This window comes from Brassica oleracea, chromosome C3 (genome assembly GCF_000695525.1).
Source record: "Brassica oleracea var. oleracea cultivar TO1000 chromosome C3, BOL, whole genome shotgun sequence".
In the NCBI taxonomy this organism is placed as follows: Eukaryota; Viridiplantae; Streptophyta; class Magnoliopsida; order Brassicales; family Brassicaceae; genus Brassica; species Brassica oleracea.
In genome coordinates this window covers 30,500,367-30,512,154 of record NC_027750.1, presented here as the reverse complement: position 1 = coordinate 30,512,154, position 11,788 = coordinate 30,500,367, and the positions used below count along the sequence as shown (strand labels likewise).

Below are 11,788 nucleotides of genomic sequence, written 5' to 3'. Positions count from 1 at the left end.
CTTTGGAAATTTCTCTAAGGCAAGGATCCTTAAGCTATCAGAAGACTTGGGCTTTGTTGGAACACAACTTGTCCGATCAGAACGTCCCGCGGCCCTTGCTGATCGTCCCGCATATGTGCTGATCCTTACCGCTTTGGACTTAGCCGGTTCGGATGCATCTGGACAGAAGCCGAACGGTCACTTTGACTAGCTTTCTCTCTTTATTTCCGTGTATTGACTAGATCTAGATCTAGATCTAGTTTTCTATTTAATTCCTAGATCTACAAAACTCTATAAGTATGAAACTCTTTCCTTTTAATAAAGGAGAAATCGATTTTGTCAAAAGCTTTTGAGTTAAACTCTTTGTTCTTCGTTTAAGAACTTGTCTTGTTTCTTGGTGAGTCATATCCAAGTAAACACTTCCTCAAATCGTTGGCCTTGTGAGTCATATCAAGCAACGACGAGAGATCCTTCACTTGGTGGTCTTGTGAGTCATATCAAGCACCATTTGGAGTCGGGAATATCGAAGGCCTTTCCGCAACCTTCGTGCGACACTTCAATCCATTCAGTTCTCCATCCGGAGTTCATATCCAAATCTGATCCATTCGAGTGAGCCGATCTTAGGGTCCTTCAACTACACTTCTACAGGAGCTTACATTGTGTACATTGGTAAACAACCTATATCTTGGGCCTCACGCAAGCAGAAAAGTGTCTCTCGTTCGTCAACGAAGGCTGAGTACCGGTCTGTTGCTGACACTGCAGCGGAGCTAAAGTGGATCCTCTCCATTGCCACTGAGCTTGGTATTCCTTTATCTGGCATACCTACAATTTACTGTGATAACATAGGAGCAACTCAGCTGTGTGCCAACCCAGTCTTTCATAGCAGAATGAAACATGTGGCACTTGATTATCATTTCATACGTGAACAAGTCCAGCAAAAGAATATACGGGTCTCTCATGTTTGTTCTGCTGATCAGCTAGTTGATGCCTTGACGAAACCATTGCCTCGACCAAGATTTCAAACTCTATCAGCCAAGATTGGACTTACCTCTGGACGTCCATCTTGAGAGGGGATGTTAGTATATACTCTATATCTTAGATATGATTACGTAAATATCTCTAGTTTCTATAATCTCTCTTTGTATTGATAGTTTAGGATATGGATGTATCTCGTGACTTGCTCACTACTCCTATTCTCTCTGTATATAAGCTTATGCTTAATATCAATAATACTTAAGTTGCATACCTTCTCTATAATGACAACACCTATACGCCTTTGCAGCGTTCAATCTCGACCCTTGACTGTTGAAGATTCCATGTTTTACTTTTGGTAGTCGCTTTCGATAGATCATCAAACACTCGCATATGTTTTGGTTAGAGCAGTAAGTTGGTGACAAAAAAATATACCCGTAAACAAACACTGGGAATCACCACTCTGTTAGAGTATAATATCTAAACCGTATATACTCTAACACACTCTTCAAGAGCCCCCAATCGTCTAAACAATCTTCATCCCGTATGAAGCATCAACATTGCATTTGAGTGTACAAAATATATTTTGTTTATTTCAGTACACATGTTATTTTCCATGCCTGAAACTTTTGAATATTATAATCAAACATTTTTATTTGAACACCAAATACTTATATTAATTTAAAAGCCTAAAGGCTAGGACAGTCGCAACCGGAGCGATCTTCGACGGTAAGATGATAAGTGAAATTAACTAAAACATAACAAAAGATATAAATGGTTAAAGATAGAAGAGATCCATAGAAAAGCTTCACTTATAGTAATAAATCCCGCATTCGAAGGAACGCAAAAAAAATCGGATCTAATATCGACATTGAAACACTCAACCAATGAGTTTCGAGAGCAGTTAAAAACTCTAGAAGCATAGATTGCTGGAAAGAGGGGGAGTTGATAGACCCTCTATTAAAACTCCTTGGTGAATGATAGTAAAGCCGAGAACTCCAATCAAACATTATCACCTTACTGTTGTGGAAGATGATATGAAATCATTTTGGTGAGAGAGAATTTATGATTTGAAGGAATATCACAAGTCTTGTCTTTGTTTTGTTTTGATTTTAGTAGTAGTAACATGATGATGAGAAGAACAATTTGTGGGTGTTGTTATTCTTGTCTAACTAAACTCCATTGGCTATATGAAAAGCCACGTCAGAAAATTCAATGACAACACACCTAGACGCCTTTGCAGCGTTCAATCTCGACCCTTGACTGTTGAAGATTCCATATTTTTCACTTGGAAGTCGCTTTCGATAGATCATCAAACACTCGCATATGTTTTGGTCAGAGCAGTAAGTTGGTGACAAAAAAATATAATTAAGATTTTCAGATATTAAATCCACGTCATCATAACGTATGAACGCTCGAGAAAAAAAAGCATCAAATGATTTTGATTTTAAAAAGGAAAAAAAAAACGTAAAAACAGTACAAAAGGCAATCGTGTCTGTGTGTCTCTCTTCTCTAGAGGATCTTCTTCTTCTTCTTAGAGATGTACACATCTTCGATCTATCCTTTTACTGATTCAAGATTCCGTTTTTTTTTTTTCCATTTCGTTCCCATGAGTCTGTGATACTCTGATTGATCATCGTTTTTTGTTTGCAGTTTGGATATCTGATTCAGCACAATTATGGGGAGGAAGATGCTTACCGATGGAGAGCTTGACAAGGCGGTGGCGGCGGAGGAAGCCACGGAGACTCACTATGATTTCGATTTGTTTGTAATCGGCGCGGGGAGCGGCGGTGTTCGTGCAGCTAGGTTTTCCGCTAATAATGGCGCTAAGGTGAATTATCAATAGGAGCAGTGATAACATCTTTTTGTTATTGTCAATAATAATAACAATCCGTAATTATATATTGATATTGGTGTTGTTGTGGTGAATGAAAATTGGGTATATAGGTTGGTATCTGTGAGCTTCCTTTTCACCCTATTAGCTCTGAGGAGATTGGTGGTGTTGGTGGAACGTAAGTGACCCCTACTATTATCACTGCTTGTTTACTAGTTGTTTTGGGTGTTTGTTTCTGTTATAAAGACGTCATCTCTTTTGAATCTTTATCCCACTTTTGTTGGGGCTTGCTTTCAGGTGTGTTATTCGTGGTTGCGTTCCCAAGAAGATTCTCGTCTACGGTGCTACTTATGGTGGTGAACTTGAGGTTACTCAACAAATTTGATTTTTTTTTTTTTTGTTTCTTTTATCCATCATTTCTATGCCTTTCTATTTGCTGTAAGAGAAACGTTCTTGCCCATAATATATTATGTGCAGACTTCTATTGCTGTTTCCAAGTTGTCTTTTAGGCTATTATATATATATTGGTTGGTTGATGACATATGTTGGTGGGTATATTCTATCAGGATGCTAGAAATTATGGGTGGGAAATCAATGAGAATGTCGACTTCACATGGAAGAAGCTTCTGCAAAAGAAGGTATACCCCGTGAATTGCTATACTTCATGATACACTTGCACTAGTGTCCTGTGACTTTGTTTGGTGGTAACAGCTGTATTAACCTGTCTTTAAATTTTCATATGTGTTGCAGACTGATGAGATATTGAGACTGAACAATATTTACAAGCGATTGTTGGCGAATGCTGCTGTGAAGTTGTATGAAGGTGAAGGAAGAATCGTTGGTCCCAACGAAGTTGAGGTGAGGCAGATCGATGGTACCAAAATAAGTTACACCGCCAAGCACATTTTGATTGCCACTGGCAGTCGGGCACAGAAGCCCAATATTCCTGGACATGTGAGTTTTTTTTTGTGTTTATCCTTTTTTTTTCTTATCTACAATAGCAACGAGTGTGAAACTGTGAATACACTACAGAACATCTGTTTGTTTTGGATTTAATCTTCTGATAAAATTAGTCTGCGTGAACATAAACTGTCTTTTACAGGAGCTGGCTATTACATCTGATGAAGCTTTAAGTTTGGAAGAGTTTCCTAAGCGTGCTGTAGTGCTTGGAGGAGGGTAATGTCTCCCTCATTGTTTTCAACCTGATGTATCAGTGTTTCAAATCCCGATTCTGTTTACCTTTTTTACTTTAGGTACATTGCTGTGGAGTTTGCATCAATATGGCGTGGAATGGGTGGTACGGTGGATCTATTCTTTAGGAAGGAACTTCCACTAAGGTGCTCCATAAGCTTCTGTTTTTTTTGGTCTCTTGCAATTTCTTTTCAGGGAAAATACTGAAAAGTTTGGTAATCATTTCTAAAATATACTTTTAAAGGGGCTTTGATGACGAGATGAGGGCACTAGTGGCTAGAAATCTGGAAGGAAGGGGTGTTAATCTGCATCCGCAAACAAGTTTGACTCAGGTATCTGAGTATGATTATTACTTTTCATGTCTCATTTACTGAACATACTTTATCTTTCAATTTAGCTGATAAAAACAGACGACGGGATAAAAGTAATCTCGTCTCACGGAGAAGAATTCATGGCGGATGTTGTACTATTTGCTACTGGTACATTTTCTATCTATCAATAGTTATGCGATTCTCAGGTTTCTGTTTGTATATGTCAGAGTAGTTTTCTTGTTTTTTTCACGGAGCTTTCTAAGGATGTCTCTTTTCCTTTTATCTGCAACAGGCAGGAATCCTAATACCAAGAGATTGAATTTAGAAGCTGTTGGTGTTGAACTTGATCAGGCTGGAGCTGTGAAGGTTGTAAAAAATTTACTGTTGTCGCAGAAACATATGTTCTTCTAAAGAAAACTTTTCCTCTACTTTCTAAGGAAAATCCACACTCTTGCAGCTACTAACTCAGTACATTATCCTCAGGTTGATGAGTACTCACGCACTAACATCCCTAGCATATGGGCTGTGGGAGATGCTACAAACCGAATTAACCTTACACCTGTTGCCTTAATGGAGGCCACCTGCTTTGCGGTTTGCGCTTCTAATCTTGCACTTATAATTTTACTCATGCCAATCAATATTTCAGCTTTTGTGTTAGAGATTGTCTAGTTCTATAGTCCATTTGCTAAGTGGGATTTATTTTGATGCTACAGAACACTGTTTTTGGTGGGAAGCCTACTAAAGCAGACTACAGCAATGTAGCCTGTGCTGTATTTTGGTAAGCCTTCTTTCTTTTAGGAGGATATTTTACTGTCTCTGTCATATCTCAGACACTAGTTACTTTCTTATCCTAGTGTTGTCTTAAAGTATGTTTGTTGTATTACCAAAACAATCTCTCGTTTTCTATTACAATCGGTCATCTATATATGAATACTGTAATCTGGAAAGAACTTAAAAAAAAAAGAATTCAAAGATCTCTCTCTTATTTTTTAGCATATATGTGTTCACAGTGATACCGAATCTTTCTGAAGCTTCCATAAAGTTCCACTGTTTTGTTATTTACACTGTTCTTCTTGTCTTTCAGCATACCACCACTAGCTGTGGTTGGTCTCAGCGAAGAAGAGGCAGTAGAAAAAGCGACTGGTGATATTCTGGTTTTCACCTCAGGCTTTAATCCTATGAAGAACACCATTTCTGGGTATGCAAGCATTTAAAGTCCTATCTAATTCATATAAATAATCCATAAACTCGGCCAAGAGAGTTCTTGATTTCATATTTTTAGAATCTTCTCTTTGTTTATCAACGTTCTTGAACATGATGACTTCTCTTTGATCTAATCACATTTTTCTTTGTTTGATAGACGGCAGGAGAAGTCATTGATGAAGCTAATAGTTGATGAGCAGACTGATAAGGTTATTGGAGCATCCATGTGCGGTCCAGATGCAGCTGAAATCATGCAGGCAAGTTTTCCTTTATTTATACCCCCTACTATTCATTTACTTCCCACCTAATAGTGTGCGCCTTTTCGCCATTGAGTTTTGAATTACTGAGCCGTGCAAGGATTTTAAAGCTAAGTCGAGTAGACTTTGATCCAGCGGTGTCTCATGCTTTTTAATATGTCTTGCATTGCTCAATGCCAGGGGATTGCAATTGCGCTCAAGTGTGAAGCAACAAAAGCACAATTTGACAGCACGGTAAGTAAAATAGACCCGAACACTCTGTTTTTTTTTTTTTTCTCACTTTCACCAGTTTGATGTTTTTATTAAACTAAAGGTTTAAATTTGACACTGTGAACAAAACACAGGTTGGGATACATCCGTCTTCGGCAGAGGAATTCGTGACAATGCGAACTGTGACCAGACGCATTGCCTACAAAGCCAAACCCAAGACGAGTCTATGAACCTCCAAAATTTAAAAAGACAGTTTGCATAAAACATTTTAGTTTGATCAGAGAGTCAGACAGAAACATGAGTTTCATCAATACTTTTGTCCCCAATAAATGATTTGTAGTTTTTGTTTGTTGTTTGATGTAGACCTTTATCACCAATTATCTGCATCATCTTTGAATAAAGAAACTCTGCTCTTTGGTTATATCATGTTCTTGAACTGGTTTGTTAAGTTTTGTCTCAATGATGCAACCTCTTGTAGTTGCTTTTAACGAAATAAGAACCGTGTCATGCTAAATTGGATAAAAAAACAGGATGTTACAAATGTTCTTGGGGATAGAGAAGGATGGAGGTGAAGGTTCATACTTGGGACTCTACCTGAATATTTCCGTGGGTTCTAAGAGGAACATTCAAATATTCTTTGCAAGAAAACAAAGGAAGATCCCAAATCTTTCTTGGACTGTTGAGAAGGAACAAGACTCTGTCATATGCTTGGAGAGGAGTAACATACATGGGGAGAATTGCTCAAACGTGGTATGTTATTAAAGTCTAATGGAAATGTAAAGAGGTACAACAGCCTTATCTGAAAGCTGGAACCTGAATGAAGTACCTCATCCTCCGGTTACAGAGGCCAGGTTTCCCTTGACTGGAGGACGCTGTCCCGGTTCTCTGTCTCTGTTAGTTGAGAAAAAAACGCTAAATCTCATTCTCAAAATCCATGTTTCAATGAGTCTTCAAGACACTTTTACTGTTTTACATATGGAAATTCTCCAAAAAAATGGTTTATACAATTCCCAAACTGGTAATAGATTGCTTGAATCCTTTGCAATAATCTATTCATATTCCATGATCAAAAGCTCTTACAGGAAACATAAGATTACATGAAAGTGTCCAAATCGTTCTTTATTATTATTAGGACTGAGACTCACATGTAGGTAAAGAAGAAAACAAATAATAAATCAAGAATGAAACCTTATTGCAACAATATACAGATAAACACATCCACTGGTCCGGCCACAAAAAGTGTCAACCTCTTCTCTTAAAACATTCAAATATTACTGGTTTCAAGTGCAGCCAGTTGAGAAACACACAAAAAGATGTAAACGATCAATCTGAAGATTCACTTGACGTTTTGAAGTTCTGTATTTATGTCTTAATCGAGCTTCACGTTTGAGTATAGGAGCGTGTCCTTTGTCAAAGGCATGTACATAAGGAAGTACACCTGCAACGACCATGAAAAGCAAATAATAGATGAGAATCTGCTTGCTAGTTCACTGATAGAAGAGGAGTAATGTGATCTTAATTACCCCAAGGATAGTTGCAATGAGTAGGATGATTCCAGTTAACCATGCAAGCGTCAGCCTAACAAGTATAACTTGAGCGATAATGGCTCCACTTGGAACTCCCTCTACCTCAGCCATAGACCGTGCAGATGAACCAGAAGAAGACTCAACGCTCAGCAGATTAGCTGATTCTTGGTTTACTCTCTCATCAAGGACGATCACTCCAACAATTTGGCCTGCAACAAGCCCACACATTTCTTAAGCTTACATCCAAGCAGTCTTAAATTATTTTCTTTGAAAAATGAGTTTATCAAATCACAGAGACAATTTACCTTTGTGAGATGTCTCTAGCAGATCGAATAGCTTTGATAGTGTGGCAAGCAACACATCCATCCCTTGCTTAGCCATACCTTGTCCATACTCCTCTGCTAAAGCCTGTAATTTCCAGCGAGATCAGTTATATTGTACACACTGAAAAGACAAGTAGAATAACAAAGATGATAGAATATTCTTACATGGATACCGCCAAAGCGTCCAACCGTTAATTCAGCAGGGCCCTCAATACCATGAAGATTGATTGCCCCTCTGATATTCTTATATAGATCCAAAAGGTTCATTGCAAACTTCCTCTCTGCTTCCTGCCCACGGTAACAAAAGTCAAAAGGCCTTCTTCAAACGGGAATCACAATTTCTACGTGGAACTAAAACTGTATGGAACTAAGAATTTCACCTTCTCCAAATGGAACTCCACATTAGCGCCACCAGCCAAAGGGATACTCAGCAATCCAGTCAATGTTTCAGTAGAGCCAGTAACATATGATCCACCCAACCAAGATGCCTATGGATAATACAGTCACCCATTAACTAGTGAGCATATTAAAACAAAAAAGGCAAGCAAAGAGTGTTATCTAGTTAGAATGAAAGATATTGTGAGCTTACAAACTCATTCATGTCTTTGTCAGTCACATCAGATGAAGGTTCATTGACAGACACAACAGACACTCCACTTTCTGCACAATTTTGAAAAGATTATTAAAGTAATATTCAAAGCAAGACTTAAACCTAAATGAAGAAAACTAGTAATGCTTATGAGATAACTTGTGGTATCCAAGCTAACACGGCACCTGGAAGTTCAATATCAGCATTGTAAGAATCAGAACTGATACTGCCTCTTATGGCATTTCCCAAGAAAGAATGGGCTTCCACAAGCGCACCTGCAAGTAAAAAAAAAACACTTTAGAAATAAATAAAGGTTTGGTTAATGTCAGAAAAGTTAAAGCTTTCCTTCGCATACCATGAGCTCCGGCGATTTCTAGCACAAAAGCAGCACGTGGCCTCTCAAATGGATTAGGCTTCAGAATCTTGTTCAGCTATATAACAAAAAAAAGGGATCAAGTACATGACTTTAAACCAAGAATTAAAAAAAAAAGAAGCAAACTTTAAAACCTGGGATGAGCCATGAGCAGTAAAAGTAGCTGGAGGTGCAAAACCCAACAAGGCAGACACTGATGCAGATATCTCAGAGAGGGACATGGGAATCGCCTGTTGTGGATTTCATTTCAAAAGGAAGAAAATAAGTAAATGTAGTTTAACCACCAATTTGACTCTACCCCAAACAATCAAAAGTGATTCATTCGAAACATTACAAAAGAAGTACCAAAGGCACAAACATGAATTTAGAATCGCCAATCAAGAGCAAAAACAAAACAAGACGACAAAACTTCAACTTGATGCGACTTAGAACAAATAAAAGGATCTTTATTGTATTGCTTCAACGAAAGCTTATCTAAGATTACTGCATTGGAGATCTTAATTGATGTAACAAAAGACCAATTATTACCTGATCTGATGGTGGACGAAGATATTGGTTGTTGGATCCATCGATGAAGAAAACAGAGCCACTAGCTTCTCCCTATCACAAACATTCGAATCCAATTTAAACAGATATTAGATCCATAAGCCATAGATTTGTACACGCAAATTCAGATTCGGAGAAGGAAACGAACCCTGTAATTAAGGGTGAGAAGCAGAGAGACGACGAATACGTAGAAAGCTTGCATCTTCACAAAACAACAAGTCCACGAGGGGAGAGATGGAGAGAGAGAGAGAGAGAGAGAGAGAGATGTTTAATGGAGGAGGAGACGACCCTGATTTCGGGATCGATGTGGTAGACACAAACTTGATTCGCCAACAGTTGTCGTTTTCGATTGTATTGTCCGAATATCAGTCCAGTCTGGTATTCTATCGGTTTACTTTTCGAATCCCGGTATTTTAATGATTTCTTCCTGATTTTGGATTTCAATTCCGGGTTACTAAAGTTTTATACCCACCCGTTCGACGAGAAAAGTTTTATTTTAAATTAACCATTTTTCGGTTTAGGCTCTTCTTACTCTTACAAGTTCTTTTTGTGTTCTGTTTTCTTGTTTCGTACCAAATCTTTCTGACTTTGGAATTGCGAACAAATGCTGATACTGTGTGGAATAGAGTTAATGATGCCATTGGCACCGTTATCAGAAGAGATTACAGCAACATTACTGTTAGTCTCTCAGACAGTACCTCAAAAAAAAAAAATTAGTAATAAAATATGGCAAATGGTGAAAGAGAAAATGGAAGAAGTGAAGAACCCTTCTTAAAGAGACGTTAACCAACTCATGAGAAATCAATTCTCCAGCTGTCTCTCACTTATTAGTGCAACATTTCTTTAGAAAACTAAAACTTAATTAGATAAATTGTTGGGATCAAAACCGGTCACGACGGAATCAATGCCTCAAAATTCCCGGAAAACCAATCCTTGAAAACTAGACATTCCCAAAAAACGGATAACCAAGTAAAAGACAGTTTTTCGCGGATGCGAACCGATGAATGTCGAGAAGAAGATCAGTCTGGATGAAGTCTCGACCGCAAGCGAGGACCGTCTCAACCGAGGTCACCTCCCCCTGGGCGAGGACGACCTGCGCCGAGGTCACCTCGCCCATGGGCGAGGACCGACCTCCCGTCCCGAAACCGTGCATCCTCGTCTAAGTTCCCATAACACAATCCTCGGACCCTTCGACGCAATACCCATGTCTCGTCTCGCTTAGGATTATCAAAGAAAGATTTCGGGAAAAGTTACAAAAACTTGGTCGTCGAAATGGATTCCTGCTTGCCGTATAAAACGGCTACGATTAGCTTGAACACCAGTTGCCTTAACTATACGGGGAATTGGAATCCTTTCGGAAAAACCAACGGCTGTTTCTTAGGAAAAATCGTAAAAACGTCCAAGTCCCAAAACGGCCCAAAAGGGACCTGAACCGCGGCTAAACGGCCCACTTACGATTTTAGAACATGATTGAGCCTAAGGCTGATATGACGGTCTATTTTGTATTCGCAGGAAAAGATAAATGTCAAGTTTCCGAAAATAATCATGAAGGGTGATGAAAAATGGAAAAGCCCGTCTCGCGACGAATTTGGCCCAGGAAAAGGTGCAAACCGACCTAGAGAGAGTTTATAAGGAGGGCTTAAGGCGAGGAGCAACGGAGAGCTTTCTCAGAGCAAACTTAATACTTAGAGCAATTTAGGCATTTTTCCGTTTTTACTATCGAGCTGCGACTCGACTAGGTTAGAACTTAGGTGGCTAGACTAGCGAACGTACCGACAGCTCTCGTGGCCTAGGGTCTTACATGTTGTTCACGCTCAAACGCGAATTCGGAAATAAGACCTTTTTGTTCTCTTTTCGCTCTTTTACGATTTATTACTTTCAACTCTTTCATATTGATTATGTTGTGCGTGGCACAGCAGATAACCGGGACCTTCTGGGAAGGTTAGGTTAGCTTAGCTTTCCTCCGATTAACAAATCTCGACGGTGTGAATTCCGGTTCCCACAATATGCATATTTTGTTTGGTTTAAGCGGCAATAGTGGGGTTGTAGTAGTCATTCTCCCAATCATTTGGACAAGTGTCGACCGATTCTTCCTTTATTGTATCGGTCGATTTTCGCACGATGGGACTTCCGTCAATGCCAACGCTGAAAGAACTCCAGCTGGAAACGTATCCACGGTCACTACGAACGCCGTGATACTGGACCAGATGAAAGAAATGTTCGCCTCCGTTCAGGAAAAGTCGGACGAACAAGGAAAGCTCGTGGCCTCTCTCACAAAACAGGTGGAAACCGTAACGGCGAAGGCCAAGAGTAAAAACCCGCGCGGGGCCACAAGAGCTCGCAGCGGCAGAAGACTCAATTTCGAGACTCCGAGCGATCGGGCCACAAGAGCAGACAAGGATTCTTCAGGTCAGAACCCTGAAGAAACAGTCCCGCCAGGCGCACAACCGACCGCGGAGAACCTTCCACCTCCC

At 39.4% G+C, this 11,788-nt stretch overlaps 2 protein-coding genes across 2 annotated transcripts; one reads left to right on the top strand and one right to left on the bottom strand.

The window, feature by feature from the left end:
- The first annotated feature begins 2,373 nt into the window (after positions 1–2,373).
- LOC106336031 (glutathione reductase, cytosolic-like) lies at positions 2,374–6,378 on the top strand. The gene is made up of 17 exons (XM_013774744.1): positions 2,374–2,493; positions 2,605–2,782; positions 2,899–2,963; positions 3,083–3,152; positions 3,352–3,423; positions 3,536–3,739; positions 3,888–3,961; positions 4,039–4,122; positions 4,221–4,308; positions 4,374–4,455; positions 4,580–4,653; positions 4,771–4,878; positions 5,001–5,065; positions 5,372–5,485; positions 5,648–5,747; positions 5,928–5,981; positions 6,092–6,378. The coding sequence occupies exons 2-17, from the start codon at positions 2,630–2,632 to the stop codon at positions 6,185–6,187; spliced, it is 1,503 nt and encodes a 500-aa protein (XP_013630198.1). The 5' UTR covers positions 2,374–2,493; positions 2,605–2,629; the 3' UTR covers positions 6,188–6,378.
- Positions 6,379–7,033: 655 nt separating this feature from the next.
- On the bottom strand, positions 7,034–9,726 carry LOC106328703. The gene is made up of 11 exons (XM_013767192.1): positions 9,463–9,726; positions 9,297–9,368; positions 8,903–8,998; positions 8,751–8,826; positions 8,581–8,670; positions 8,396–8,466; positions 8,187–8,294; positions 7,972–8,094; positions 7,789–7,891; positions 7,481–7,692; positions 7,034–7,395 (listed from the first exon to the last, which is right to left on the bottom strand). Exons 1-11 carry the CDS (start codon positions 9,514–9,516, stop codon positions 7,327–7,329), a joined length of 1,074 nt encoding a protein of 357 aa, XP_013622646.1. The 5' UTR covers positions 9,517–9,726; the 3' UTR covers positions 7,034–7,326.
- Positions 9,727–11,788: the final 2,062 nt, after the last annotated feature.